This window comes from Giraffa tippelskirchi, chromosome 5 (genome assembly GCF_054371585.1).
Source record: "Giraffa tippelskirchi isolate mGirTip1 chromosome 5, T2T-mGirTip1v1.2.pri, whole genome shotgun sequence".
NCBI lineage: Eukaryota > Metazoa > Chordata > Mammalia > Artiodactyla > Giraffidae > Giraffa > Giraffa tippelskirchi.
The window spans coordinates 109,818,719-109,834,323 of NC_137279.1; the positions used below are offsets into that span (position 1 = coordinate 109,818,719).

At 42.6% G+C, this 15,605-nt stretch overlaps 2 protein-coding genes across 5 annotated transcripts in view; one reads left to right on the plus strand and one right to left on the minus strand.

Moving 5' to 3' along the window:
* Positions 1 to 3,137: 3,137 nt before the first annotated feature.
* Positions 3,138 to 14,266, minus strand: LOC145507282 (uncharacterized). The gene is made up of 2 exons (XM_081493518.1): positions 12,178 to 14,266; positions 3,138 to 3,832 (listed from the first exon to the last, which is right to left on the minus strand). The coding sequence occupies exon 1, from the start codon at positions 14,248 to 14,250 to the stop codon at positions 13,831 to 13,833; it is 420 nt and encodes a 139-aa protein (XP_081349644.1). The 5' UTR covers positions 14,251 to 14,266; the 3' UTR covers positions 3,138 to 3,832; positions 12,178 to 13,830.
* LOC145507278 (monocarboxylate transporter 1-like) overlaps positions 14,139 to 15,605 on the plus strand; it is a 35,652-nt gene continuing 34,185 nt past the window's right edge. Inside the window, exon 1 of one of the 4 annotated variants that reach the window (XM_081493509.1) lies at positions 14,139 to 14,311. The gene's annotated coding sequence lies outside the window, so the exon portion shown is untranslated. The remainder of the gene's footprint in view (positions 14,312 to 15,605) is intronic. The other 3 variants (XM_081493508.1, XM_081493507.1, XM_081493510.1) reach the window with 3 other exon arrangements.

The following is a 15,605-nucleotide window of genomic DNA, read 5'->3' on the forward strand; positions in this document are numbered from 1 at the left end:
AAACAGTAGATAAATTTGACTACACCAAAATTTAAAACTCAGCAATAAAAAGTATTAACTGAATATGTGCAATAATAACACAGATGAATCTCACAGATGTAACGCTGAGTAAAAGAAGCCAGACACAAGTAGTCCATATTACACACTTTGCTTTTCTGTTTTTAAACTTATTTGGCTGCACCAGGTCTTAGTTGCAGCATGTGGATTCTTTAGTTGTGACTTAGTTACTAGACCATCAGGGAAGTCCCTACAATTTGTTTTATAAATTTCAAAAACATACAAAACTAATTTCTATTGACAGAAATAAAGATAGTCATTGCATTAGGTAGAGAGGAATGGGGGTCTGACCAGAAAGGGTCCCAAGGGAATTATCTGGAGTGACAAAAATGTTCTTTAACTTGCCCTGGATGAGAGTTACAGGGATGTATGAATTTGTCAAACTTCATTCAGCTGCTCCCTTAAGATCTGTATATTTCACTTTATGTAAAGTATACCTCAATAGAAGACAATTTAAAATAAATCCTTTTGCAAATTATGTATCTTGATAAAAAGAATTTGTATCCAGAATATATAAAGAATTCATTCAACTCAACAACAAAAAGACAATCCAGTTCAAAAATGGGCAAAGGATTCATAATGCATTTCTCCAAGGATATATATAATAAATAGCCAACAAACACATAAAAAGATGCTCAATATATAGTCATTAAAGAAATGGAAATCATAACCACAGTGAGATATTAACTCACACCAACTGAATGGGTATTATAAAAAAGAAAACAAAATGGAAAATAGCAAGCGTTTGAGGGGACTTCCCTGATGGTCCAGTGGTTGAGAATCTGCCTTTGAATGCAGAGGACATGTGTTTGATCCCTGGTTGGGAAACTAGGATCCCACATGCCACAGGACAACTAAGCCCACACACCATAGAGACCCCATGTGCTCTACAGCCCATGTGCCACAACTACAGAGACCTCACACTGCAACTACTGAGCCTGTGTGCCCCAGAGCCCATGCTCCATGAAGAGAAGCCCCTGTGTGCCACAACTAGAGAAAACCGGAGCGCTGCAATGAAGACTCAGCACAGCCAAAGTACGTACATAAATAAAACAAATGTTAGAACACTTGGAAAAATTGGAGCCCTTGTGCACTGTTGATGGGAATGTAAAATAGTACAGCCACTATGGAAAACAGTGTGGCCGTTTCTCAAGAAATGAAAAACAGATTTATATATGATGCAGCAGCTCCATTTCTAACCCTACATCTAAAGAATGGAAAAGAGGGTCTTGAATAAATATTGGTACACCCATGTTCATACTAGTGTTATTCATAAAGCCAAATGGTAGAGGCAACCTAAGAGTTCATTGACAAGGAAATGAATAAATAAAATGTGGTATATATATATACACAACAGAATACTATTATTTTGTTGTTATTATTATTATTTTGCCACACTGTGCAGCTGTGGATTGACTAGGGATGGAACCTGTATCCCCTGCAGTGGAAGCGTGGAGTCTTAACCACTAGACCACTAGGGAAGTCCTACAATGGAGTATTATTCAACCTTAAAAAGAAAGGAAATTCTGACACATGCTACAACAAAGATAAACTTTGAGGACATTATGCTAAGTGAAATAAGTCAATCACAAAAAGATGAATACTGTATAATCCCATTAACATGAGATATCCTATTTTTTTTTTTTTTTAACATGAGATATCCTAGAATCATCAAATTCATAGAGACAGAAAAGTAGAATGGTGGTTGAGGGGAGAGGAGAATGGGAGTTGCTTAACAGGCATCATTTCAGTTTTGCAAGCTGGAGTTTTGGAAATTGACTGCATCACAATGTGAATATACTTAACATTAAAGAACTATATATCTTAAACAGTTATGAAGGTAAATTTTATGTTTTGTGTATTTTACCACAAATAAAAAATAAAGAGAGAAAAATATGTTTCAAAATTTAAAACAAAACACATGAGATACTACCTTATACCCATTAGTTAGGCAATGATAATAATATCAATATTAGTAATAAAATGGAAAGTAACAAGTGTTAGAAAATATGAGAAAGTTGGAATATATATTGCTTGGTGGTTCCTCAAAAAGTTAAACATAGTCCCTTTCTCTCTCTCATCCCCCTCCCTTCTTTCTCTCTCTCTGTGCCATGTGAGGACACAACAAAAAGCAGTCTTCTGCAAACCCAGAAGAAAGCTCTCACGAACCCAGCCATGCTGGCACCCTGATACTGGACTTGCCAACATACAGAACTGTGAGAATATAATTTCTGTTGTTTATGTAATAAAATAAAAGTTAAATATAGAGTTACCAGCAATTTCACTTCTTACGTATATACTTAGAAATGAAGACATATGTTCACACAAAAACTATATACAACTTCTCATAGCAGCTTCATTCATATGAGAAATGAGATATTTCCTGCCATATAAGTAAACAAAGGATACCATAGTCATCATGACAGTGCAATTGCAGCCACCACAGAAAGTGAGCTGGCGAGCCCTGAAGGAACTCAGGAAGGAAAGAATACCTGCCATTTAGCAGTCATCAGACTATAGCTACTCCTTATGGTGAGCTCTGAGGAAAGGAAGCTCAGGATGTGAAAACAGGAAACTGGCCCCAGATAGCTGAGGTGCATATCAAAGGAAAGGTTTCAGTGAGCCCAGCTTCTTGCATCTTTCCCAACAAAGAAAAGTGCTAAATTTTTTTAACTTGGGATATTTGGTTTTCTCTAATTTATAAAAAACTTTTGACAGTCAGACTACCTGCCCTTTGTTGCAAAACTTCTATATAACCTGGTTCCTCCCTCCACCTCCAGGAAGCAGTTCTCTCAGGGTTACTTGAGATCCTGTCTCCCAGGCTTAAAGTTCAAAACATTTCCACTAAATAAAATGCAACTCTCAGCTTTTTGGATATGAAGATTTTTTAAGTCGATACATAATAGTCAAAATGTGTAAACAATGCAAATACCAATGGGCTGATAAATAATTACAATGTGATATATCTATACAACAGAATAGTATTTTGCTATAAAAAGAAATTAAGCACTGATACATGCATAATATGGGTGAAAACTGAAAACATGCTGAGTGAAAGAAGCCAGACACAAAAGTTCACATACTGTATGATTCCATTTATATAAAATATCTAGAACAGACAAATACATAGACAGAAAGTACATTAGTAGTTGCCAGGGGATGGGAGAAGGGGTGAGTGTGTGCTCAGCTGCTAAGTAGTGTCCAACTCTTTGCAATCCCATGGACTGTAGCCATCTAGGCTCCTCTGTCCATGGGATTTTTCCCAGGAAGAATACTGGAGTGGGTTGCCATTTCCTCTTCCAGGAGATCTTCCCAACCCAGGGATTCAACCTGCTTCTCTTGCCTGCATCTCCTGCATTGGCAGGTGGATTCTTTACCACTGAGTCACCTTGGAAACCCAGAATAGGGGGGAATTGGAATTAACTGCTAATCTGTTTGGGGGTTGTGGGGGTGTGGGGAGAGATGAAAATATTCTGCAATTAGATAGTGGTAATGATTGCACAACATGGTGAATATACTCAAAACCACTTAAATGTATTCTTTAAAATGATGGATTTTATGTTATAAGGATATGTCAATAAAACAATAAATGAACCTTTTTTATTTCACTGAGTTTGTCAGTGAAAACACAACACAAATTTATTTTTCTTATTTTCCAGATAAAATATTTGAGCAGTGTATTCACCATTAGGTATTAGTTACTCAGTCGTGTCTGACTCTTTGTGACCCCATAGACTGTAACCTGCCAGGCTCCTCTGTCCATGGAATTCTCCAGGCAAGAATATTGGAATGGGTGGCCATTCTCTTCTCCAAGGGGTCTTCCCAGGGACAGAATCTGCATTGCAGTCAGATTCTTTACCATTTGAGCCACCATTTCTGATTTTGTACTTAAATCCTCTACCTCTTTCCTTTAACGGTATTTCTCATCCTAGCCCCTAATTTCTCAAGTTAAAACTTGCTTGGACTTCCCTGGTGGTCCAGTGGTTAAGAATCTATCTGCTAATGCAGGGGACATGGGTTCAATCCCTGGTTTGGGAAGATCCCACATGCCTCAGGGCAACTAGCCTGAGAGCTGCAATTACTGAGCCCACACACCGTAGGTGCTCCACAACGAGAGAAGCCACTGCAATGAGAGGCCATGCACTGCAACTAGAGAGTAGCCTCTGCTCACTACAACTAGGCTGTGTGCAGCAACAAAGACACAGTGCAACCGAAAATAAAGAAATTAAAAAAAACCAAAAACCTTGCTTGAGGGCTTCCCTGATGGCTACACAGGTTGGATCCCTGGTCCAGGAAGATCCCATAAGCCTCGCAGCAACTAAGCCTACGCTCCACAACTATTAAGCCTGTGCTCTAGGAGCCCAGGAGCTGCAAGTACTGAGCACCAGTGCCACAACTACTGAAGGCCACATGCCTAGACCCTGTGCTCCTCAACAAGAGAAGCCACTGCAGTGAGAAGCCTGCGCACTGCAACTAGAGAGCAGTTCATGCTCACTACAACTAAAGAAAAGCCTGTGCAGCAACAAAGACCCAGCAAGCCAAAAATAAAATAAAATTATATATTAAAAAAAAACCCAACTTGCTTGAGACCTATGGACATGGGAGGAGCGGAGAAGGGAGAGGGTGAGATGTAATGGAGAGAGTAACATGGAAGCTTACGTTACCATACGTAAAATAGGTAGCCAATGGGAATTTGCTGTATGACTCAAGGAATCAAAATGGGGCTCTGTGACAGTCTAGAAGGATGGGATGGGGAGGGAGATAGGAAGAGGTTTGGGAGGGAGGGGACACAGGTGTACCTATGGCAGATTCTTCATGTCTGACAGAAAACAAAAACATTCTGTAAAGCAATTATCTTTCAATTAAAAAATAAATAAAGTGGAAAAATTACTTGAAATCTTCCTGAGTTTGAAAATAACTATAAGGGACTTCTCTAAAGCAGCTTCAGTTCAGTTCAGTTTAGTTGCTCAGCCAGGTCCAGCTCTTTGTGACCCCATGGACTGCAGCATGCCAGCACTCTGTCCATCACCAACTCCCGGAGCCTACTCAAACCGCTGTCCATCATGTTGGTGATGCCATCCAACCCTCTCATCCTCTGTCGTCCCCTTCTCCTCCCACCTTCAATCTTTCGCAGCATCAGAGTCTTTTCCAATGAGCCAGTTCTTCGAATCGGGTGGCCAAAGTATTGGAGCTTCAGCTTCATCATCAGTCCTTCCAATGAATATTCAGGACTGATTTCCTTTAGGATTGACTGGTTTGATCTCCTTGTAGTCCAAGAGACTCTCAAGAGTCTTCTCCAACACCACAGTTCAAAAGCATCAATTCTTCGGCACTTAGCTTTCTTTATGGTCTAATTTTCACATCCATACATGACTACTGGACAAACCATAGCTTTGACTATACAGACCTTTATTGGTAAAGTAGTATCTCTGCTTTTTAATATGCTGTCTAGGTTTGTCATAGCTTTTCTTTCAAGGAGCAAGAGTCTTTTAATTTCATGGCTGCAATCACCATCTGCGGTGATTCTGGAGCCACCCCCCCCCCAAAAAAAATAAAGCCTATTACTGTTTCCATTGTCTTCCTATCTATTTGCCATGAAGTGATGGGACCAGATGCCATGATCTTAGATTTTGGAATGTTGAGTTTTAAGCCAACTGTTTCACTATCCTTTCACTTTCATCAAGAGGCTCTTTAGTTTTTCTTCGCTTTCTGCCATAAGGGTGGTGTCATCTGCATATTTGAGGTTATTGATATTTCTCCCGGCAATCATGATTCCAGCTTGTGCTTCATCCAGCCCAGCATTTCTCATGATGTACTCTGCATATAAATCAAATAAGCAGGGTGACAATATACAGTCTTGACGTACTCATTTCCTGATTTGAAACCAGTCTTTGTTCCATGTCCAGTTCTAACTGTTGCTTCTTGACCTGCATACAGATTTCTCAAGAGGCAGGTCAGGTGGTCTGGTATTCCCACCTCTTGAAGAATTTTCCAATTTGTTGTGATCCACACAGTCAAAGGCTTTGGCATAGTCAATAAAGCAAAAGTAGGTGTTTTTCTGGAAATCTCTTGTTTTTTGTATGATCCAGTGGATGTTGGCAATTTGATCTCTGGTTCCTCTGCCTTACCTTGCATCATCTCCATTCCTTTCAGCAGAAATGTGAAGTAATGGGGATTTGTACAATAAAATAAAAAGCCACTAGAGGGCACTGTATCCCTTCTAGTATGCAGTAAAGATTTTTGTGCAGAAATACCTTTTATCTTCAAGATTACACTTCAGACAGTAAAGTCCAGGAAGTTTGTCTATTCACCTGGTCGAACCATTCATTAGCTGAGGTTTGAGGAAACTGTTTCAGTCTCTGGTTTCAGCTTCCACATCTGCATAATGTGGGAGGTTGGGTACAAGATCTCCAAGCATCTGCAGATGGTGACTGTGGTCATGAAATTCAAAGACGTTTGCTCCTTGGAAGAAAAGCTATGACAAACCTAGACAGCATATTAAAAAACAGAGACATTACTTTACCAACAAAGATCTGTGTAGTCAAAGCTATGGTTTGTCCAGTAGTCCATGTATGGATGTGAGAGTTAGACCATAAAGAAAGCTGAGTGCCGAGGAATTGATGCTTTTGAACTGTGGTGTTGGAGAAGACTCTTGAGAGTCCCTTGGACTGCAAGATCAAACCAGTCAATCCTAAAGGAAATCAGTCCTGAATATTCATTGGAAGGACTGATGATGAAGCTGAAGCTCCAGTACTTTGGCCACCTGATTCGAAGAACTGACTCATTGGAAAAGACCCTGATGCTGGGAAAAATTGAGGGCAAGAGGAGAAGGGGACAACAGAGGATGAGATGGTTGGATAGCATCACTGACTCAATGGACATGAGTTTGAGCAAGCTCTGGGAGTTAGTGCTAAACAGGGAAGCCTGGTATATTGCAGTCCGTGGGGTTGTAAAGAGTCAGACACGACTGAGTGACTGAACTGTCAACCCTGAAATTCCTATCATATGCTGCCTTAAAATAAAGATGACTGTTGGGAGCCGCGATAGGCATTACTGACAAAATGGAGGCACGGCCCCCACCCCCTCTCCTCATCCCGCAGGCACGGTCCCAGGATGAAGGAGTTAGGTCTTGTGATTCTGACTTGTCCTTTCCTTCTTCTGGTTGAGTTGGCTGGAAAGAATGTTATAATCCATAAAGTTAACTATTGACATTTGTTCAAGGATCTTTACAAAGAATGCTCCAGGATGAGCACATAGGCTGCAGCTTGAGACCACGGGAAACATTGTTATCTGAAACCTGCCTGTAAGGGGAATGTTTATGGCAAAAGAAGTTTGCTGAGTTTAGGGGTTAGGAATAATTAAGAATAGTTAGAAGCTAAAACTTTAAGGTATGTTGTAGTGTTGGCATATTTTACTATAGCTTATAGAAAGTAGGAATTTTAGAGATACTAATAGCCAAAAGCCTTTTTAGGAGATGATGAGCTTAAGTTACTAGGGGATAGCAGGATTTAAAGAGATAAGAAATAAACTGAGGAATGTGGTATGCAGCCCAGAGACAAACTTGAGTTACAATGTTATCACAAGGACACTTAAGAGGGAACTCTGAAGGACAACAATGATTTATGGAGACAGTAAATATGGGTGAGGGGAAACTGAAGATGTCATACCTCTGAACTAATGCTTTTGTAAAAGTATAAAAGAAAACCTGATGCTTAAAATAAACATGCAGCCCAGTGCTTTGAGCAAGAGACTGCATCATTTTCGTTCGCCGACCCCGTTCATCCCTTCAGGGCGTTTCCCTGGCTGCTGGAGCTGGACTCCGGCAGATGACATCTGGAAAAACAGTAAGAATTACACCTGCTTTATTTTATCATTTTCTCCAGTTCAGTCAAACTGTTGCCTCTTCCCACCTTCTCTATTTCTGAATTTTCTTTCCCCCTTAAGCACCCTTTTCGGCTTCTCTTGTGGCTCAGCTGGTAAGGAATCCGCATGCAATACAGGAGACCTGGGCTCGATCCCTGGGTGGGGAAGATCGCCTGAAGAGAAAGGCTATCCACTCCAGTATTCTGGCCTAGAGAATTCCATGAACTCTACAGTCCATGTGATCGCTTTCACTTTCACTTAAGCACCCTTTACTGATAATTTGGTCTTCCCTGGTGGCTCAGTGGTAAAGAATAAGCCTGCCAATGCAGGAGACATGAGTTGGACCCCTGGCGTCAAGAAGATACAATGGAGAAGGAAACGGCAACCCATTCCACTATTCTTGCCTGGAAAATCTCAAGGACAGAGGAGTCTGGTGGGCTACAGTCCATGGGGTTGCAAGAGTTGGACATGACTTAGCAATTAAACAACAACTGATAATTAATAAAAACATGATAAAAACATTCTCAGAGTACTTTCCCAGTTTCACCTATTGTTTTCTCTTTTGATTCTCATGACAAATCAGGTTTGTAGGTATTATCTCCAATGTACCTGGTAAGGAAACTGAAGCCTAGAAGAGTTCAGCGAATTGCCTGCAGAAATATAGCCATCAAGTAACAGCACCTGCCTTCCAACTCCAAAGCCTTACTCTTCATGAAATAGTCACTGTCTATGGGAAGATACAAGTTTTGTGGGACCTGAAGTATATACATTAAAGCTGTCTGTACTAGTTTTCCATGGCAGGATGCCATGATCTTAGTTTTTTTAATATTTAGTTTTAAGCCAGCTCTTTCACTCTCCTCCTTCACATTCATTAAGAGGCTTCTTTAGTTCCTCTTTGATTTCTGCCATTAGAGTGGTATCATCCCCATATCTGAGGCTGTTGATGTTTCTCCCGCCTATCTTGATTCCAGCTTATAACTCATCCAGCCTGGGATTTCTCATGATGTGCTCACTGTATAGGTTAAACAAACAGGGTGACAGCAGACAGCCCTGTCATACTCCTTTCTCAATCTTGAACCAATCAGTTGTTCCATACAGGGTTCTAACTATTGCTTCTTGACCCACATACAGGTTTCTCAGGAGACAGGTAAGATGGTCTGGTATTCCCATCCCTTTAAGAGGTTTTCACAGTTTATTATGATCCACACAAAGGCTTTAGTGCAGTCAATGAAACAGAGGTAGATGTTTTTCTGGAATTCCCTAGCTTTCTCTGTGATCCAGCAAATGTTGGCAATTTGATCTCTGGTTCCTCTTCTTTTTCTAAACCCAGCTTGGACATCAGGAAGTTCTTGGTTTGCATAATGCTGAAGCCTAGCATGCAAAAAATTTTAAGCATGACCTTACTAGCATGGGTGCTCTGCTTAGTTGCTCAGTTGTGTCCAACTCTGAGACCCCATGGACTGTAGCCCACCAGGCTCCTCTGTTCATGGGGATTCCCCAGGCAAGAACACTGGAGTGGGTTGCCATGCCCTCCTCCAGGTACTAGCAAGGGAGATGAGTGCAACTGTCCGATGGTTAGCACATTCTTTAGTACTTCCTTCTTGGGAATTGGGATGAGGATTGGCCTTTTTCAGTCCTGTAGCCACTACTGGGTCTTCCAGATTTGCTGACATATTGAATACAACACCTTGATGACATCATCCTTTAGGGTTTTGAATAGTTCTACGGGAATTCCATTGCATCCACTAGCTTTATTAACAGCAGTGCTTCCTAAGGCCCACTTGACTTTGCTCTCCAGAATGTCTGGCTCTGGGTGACTGACCACACCATTGTAGTAACCTGGTTCATTAAGGTCTTTTTTATGGATGCAAAAGTAGGAAGTCAAGAGATACCTGGAATAACAGGCAAGTTTGGCCTTGGAGAACAAAAAGAAACAGGGCAAAAGCTAACTGAATTCTTCCAAGAGAATGTACTGGTCATAGCAAATGTGTTTGAATACCTGCTTTCAATTCTTTGGGTATATACTTAGAAGTAGAATTGCTGGGTCATGTGTTAATATTATGTTTAACTTCTGAGGAACTGCCAAACTGTTCCACAGTGGCTATACCATTTTATAATCCTATGAGCAATGTACGAATTTTCAGATTTCTCCACATTCTTGCCAATACTTATTTTCCTTAAAAAAAATTATAACTATCCTAGTGGATATAGAGTGGCATCTTGTGGTTCCAACTTACATTTCTCTAATGAAATAATGTTGAGTATCTTGTCATGTGCTTGTTGATCACTAACATACATTTTTTGGAAAACACCTATTCACGTCCTTTGCTCATTTTTTAATTGGGTTGTCTTTTTGTTGTTGAATTGTACGAGTTATTTATGTATTCTGGACATTAGACCCTAATTTGAAAATATTGTCTCCCATTCTATAGGTTGTCTTTTCACTTTCTTGATAATGCCCTTTGATGCACAAAAACTTCTAATTTTGATCAAACCCAATTTATCTTTTTCTTCTTTACTCTTCTTTTGGTATTATATCTAAGAACTGATTGCCCAATGCAAGGTCATTATGGTTTACCATGCATATTTTTCTAAGAGTTTTATAACTTAGTTCTTATATTTAGGTTATTGGTTAATCCATTTTTAATTTTTGTATATGGCATAAGGTAGGGGTGCAACTTCATTCTTTTGCATATAGATATTCAGCTGTCCCAGAACCACCTGTTGAAGAGACTTTTCTTTTCCCATTGAATGGTCAGAAAAAAATCAATTTGCCATAGATTTTTAAGTTTATTTCTGGACTTTTAATTCTATTCTCTTGATCTATATATCTATCCTTATGCCAATACCACAATGTTTTAATCTCTGTAGCTTTGTAATAAATTTTATAATAAGGAAATGTGAGTCCTCTAACTTTGTTCTTCTTAAATATTTTAAGTATTCAGGGTCCTGTGCAATTCCATATGTATTTTCCACTTTTGCAAAAAGGGCTATTGGGATTTTAATCAGAATTGCATTGAATCTGTAGAGCAAGCTGGGTAGTATTGCCATCTTAACAATATTGTCTTCCAATACATGAACATGGATGTCTTTCCACTTATTCAGGTATTCTTTAGTATCTTTCAGCAATATTTTAGTTTTTAGTGTGCAAGTCTTTCACTTTTGTGTAGTAAGGAATCTGGCCTCATCTAAAGGGAGGTCTGGCCTCTGTCCCAGTTCCTGGGAGATGACTTCCACGCCCTTGCAATTTCCCAAGAGACAGAAGTATAATTCATAGTGGAGTCCCTCAGACCAACTTTAATAGTTTTATGCTAATAAGGTGTCTTAGAGTGGGCCCCTTCATAGTTCAGGCTAATGAAATGACTCAGGGTACAGCTGGCAATGTCAGAAAAGCCAACAATGTGACTGGGAAGTTAGGACTGTGTGTCACAAGATAACAGCCCAAACTTCGGGGAAGCAGGTGGCTGGAGATTTTAGCTCAATCACATGGACAATAATTCTCCCCAAGTAAAGAAGCCTCACAAAGCACTGGACACCAGTGAGCATTCCTGATTGGCAATATTCTTAGAGCACTTCACACATCATAGATGAGAGGAGATAACTCCACTGAGGACCCCACCTGGAGAGGACAACCAGAACTTCCAGTTTGGACCCGTCCCAGATACTGCTCTAGGCTACTCTTCCTTTGTCTTGATTCAACGTATCCTTTCTCTATAATAAATGTGACTGTGTATATACTAGCTTTCAGTGTGTTCTGTGAATCTTAGTAGTATTGAGTCTAAGCAAGGTTATGAGAATACTTGAATTTGTATTCAATTTCAGGCCAGATGGTCTGAAGTCAGGGTGGCCCTGGAGACTCCCAACATTGCAGATGGTATCTGAAATAGGGCAATGTTTCTTCCAACAGTAGAGCTGCCTAAACTCTTTACAACCTCCTTAGTTAAATCTATCCCTAAGTGTTTTAACTAAAGAGGCTTCAAAGAGTTTAGGCAACTCCCTAGGTGTTTGGGGCTTCCCTGATGATGCTGATGGTAAAGAATCTGCCAGCAATGCAGGAGGCCAGGGTTCGATCCCTGGGTCGGGAAGATCCCCTGGAGAAGGGAATAGCAACCCACTCCAGAGGAGCCTGGTAGGCTGCAGTCCATGGGGTCACTAAGAGTTGGACATGACTGAGCGACTTCACTTTCACTTTTCACTTTCATGCATTGGAGAAGGAAATGGCAACCCACTCCAGTGTTCTTGCCTGGAGAATCCCAGGGACGGGGGAGCCTGGTGGGCTGCCGTCTACAGGGTTGCACAGAGTCGGACACGACTGAAGCGACTTAGCAGCAGCAGCAACCAGTACTCTTGGCCTGGAGAATTCCATGGAGAGAGGAACCTGGCGGGCTACAGCCCATGGGGTTGCAAAGAGTTGGACATGACTGAGAGACTAACACCAGGTGTTTTATTCTTTTGGATGCTGTTGTAAATGAAATTATTTCCTTAATTTCCTATTTATTCATGTTTTAAAAATACTTAATGAGCACTTGCTGTATGCTAGCCTCTGTTCCAAGTGCTTCACAACACTAATTTTATTCTCCTAGCAACCTTAAGGTACTTTGTTGAAAAGTGGGTAGTCTGCCTCCTGAGTCTATATTCTGAACTCACCATACTGTTGCTTCACGAGCCTTCTTTAAGAAGTTTCCTGGGAACCTCTTATCTACCTCTTCATACAGTCATTCCGTAGTTCAGACCCTTAGAAATTCACACTGAGCCAGAGCTTCCCACTGTCTTTCTAACTCAACTGTCTACCACCTACCCTGAATGCTGCTGCAACTCTTAACAACTCTGAAGCATTGCTGATCTAAGTCCTGGCCATTCCAGTGACATGTAGTGCCTTCCTTCTCTGCATTTATGAACATAAAAAAGAATTACTGCTCATAAGCTGTACTTGACCACAGATTCTGCAATGTCTTCTACTAACATTGAATTCTTACTGAAAACTTTGCTGTGAAACAGAGGCAAAGTGGGTGAGGGGAAAGCACAAAGCCTGACCCCACAAACCTGACTTCTCCTCAATCTCAGAGTATTCATTTGCAGAACAAACTATAAGGTCTCCTCTCAAAAGTTGTTGTAGGAATTAACTGTGTGTGTGAGAGAAAGACAGAGAGAGGAGTGGGTAGGACAAGTCCTGGCATGAGCAAATGCTCAGCAAATGTAGGCTGATTTGTATCTCAGTAGTCACAAAGAATTTCTAAATTCTTTGATGGCAAGAGCCTTGACATACTTTTTTGGTATTTCTTAAATCAAAATTGTATAACTTTTAACAGATACACTTTGGTATCTGGACTTGCTTAAGAACCAAGGCTCTTACGAGCATATCGGCCTCTGAAGTCTGAATTCAAAGGTTGGCCACTACTAGGTCAGTGACTTCTGTAAAGTTACTCAACTTCTCGCTGAGCCTCGGATTCTTTATTTTTCAACTGTCAACAGAACCTACTTCACAGGGTCATGAAGGCTCACGTGAAGTGCTTAGTAATATAAGCAATCCCCACCCCCACCCCCCGCAAACTGCCCGCCATAATGACATCATATCCCAAACATTGTGTCCACAGAAATTTGGCCTCTGCATTACACACACACACACACACACACGCACACACACACAACCCCCAACCTTTTGGACCAATCTTGCCACCCTCTGATTTGCTCTTCTTTCCCGACTTCCATGTACCTACCATCCCTCAAACACCATTCAAGTCTAAATGAGGTCGCCAGTATTACTGTTGCCATTTTAAACAGCTGGAAGCCGGCCCTGAGGGTTTTGAGTGGCTTCCCTGAGGTCACTGAACACCAGTAGCCAGGTCACAGCTCACCTCCTAACCTCTGGCCATCGGCCTCTTCCGGGGTCCGAGGTGCACCCGCGTCCATTCAAACTCCGCCGGGTGCCCCACTTTCGTCAGTCCCCCGCTCCTCCCCGCACCATCGCCCCCCAAACCTGAGTGAGGGCCCTGGGGGCACGCCCCATCCGTCCTTGGCGGCTTTCCCCTTTTCTCCTCCAGAGACCCAGGGAGAGGCCGACACTGGCGTCACGCAAGTGTGTTGGGACCTGGAGGTTGCGGGGGCACACCTGGAAGGGCCGGGAGCCGACGCCCGCGGCCCGAAGGGCGCCACCGCGCAGTTAGCGCCTGGGGGGCGGCGGCCTCGGGGACCGACTCCGCCCACTGCGCGACAGCTTCGGCCCCGGCGGCGGGGTATAAGGCGGAGGCGCCCACCGGTTCCACCGCTGTCTGGCGAACTCCGGCTGCGAGTGGAGCGCGTGGTGCGGAGGTGAGCTCTGCCTGGCGCCATCCGGTCCGTCCCGCCCACGCTCACGCTCACGCACAGGCGGCGCCGGGAGCAGCGGACCTCGGTTCGTTGGGTGACGGCGGGCGGCAAGCCGGGAGCCCTGGCGGCTTGGGCCGGGCGGGAGGGAGCCTTGGAGAGTGGAGAGTTTGGTCTCTGGGGACGGGGATGGGCGCGGTCCGGCAGGGGCTTAGCTGGCAGCAGTGTCTGTGAATCACCGAGAGGCTGGTGTCCCGCCTACCGGCTCGGGGAGACGAGTGACCTGGGGTGGTGATCTGGGGGAAATCGTTTCATCCCGCGGGGGATGCTTTCTGGCAGCAAGAGTAGAGTGACCTAGGGTGTAAAATCTGATAGGGTTAGTTTATTCTATTGCCTGCAGCATCTCTGAGTCGGGGTTGTGCCTCAGCTAGGGGTGGGTGGACGGTGATTTGAGCAGGAGTTGTTTTTTTTCTGGCGTGGGGTGCCATGACACCTTTAACCTTATAATCTTTAAAAGCTTCTAGTTCAATTCAGTTCAGTCGCTCAGTCGTGTCCGACTCTTTGCGACCCCGTGGACTGCAGCACGCCAGGTTCCCCTGTCCGTCACCAACGCGGGAGCTTTCTCAAACTCCTGTCCATGGAGTCGGTGATGCCATCCAATCATCTCGTCCTTCGTCGTCCCCTTCTCCCGCCTTCAATTTTTCCTAGCTTCAGGGTCTTTTCTAGTGAGTCAGTTCTTCGCATCAGGTGGCCAAAGTACTGGAGCTTCAGCTTCTTCATCAGTCTTTCCAGTGAATATTCAGGACTGATTTCCTTTAGTGTGGACTGGTCTGATCTCCTTGCAGTCTAAGGGACTCTCAAGAGTCGTCTCCAACACCACAGTTAAGCATCAGTTCTTTTCAACACTCAGCCTTCTTTATAGCCCAACTCTCACATCCATACATGACTACTGGGAAAACCACAGCTTTGACTAGAGGGACCTTTGTTGGCAAAGTAATGTCTCTGCTTTTTAATATGCTGTCTAGGTTTGTCATAGCTTTTCTTTCAAGGAGCATGCGTCTTTTAATTTCAAGAGTTTTAATTTCAAACTCTTTTAGACCTTCTTTTAAACTTCTTTAACCTTTTAAACCTTCCTTTGACTCATCCTGACTGAATTCTATCCCATTTTTGATTATCCGTGATTTTGCCCCATAGAAGTTCCATTTTCTCCTCAAATCCTACCACCCCTGGTCTCCACTTTTTTTTTTTTCTTTTGTACTATATTATGCGAATCTTAGTGGCTCAGTCGATAAAGAATCCGCTTGCAGTGCAGGAGACGGCCTGCAATTCTGGAGGCCCGGGTTTGCTACCTGGGTGGGGAAGATTCCCATGGAGGAGGAAAT

Bases quoted from the DNA above. Each gene is read 5' to 3' on its own strand.
- LOC145507282 (XM_081493518.1), bottom strand. From the start codon at position 14,250: ATGGCGCCAGGCAGAGCTCACCTCCGCACCACGCGCTCCACTCGCAGC.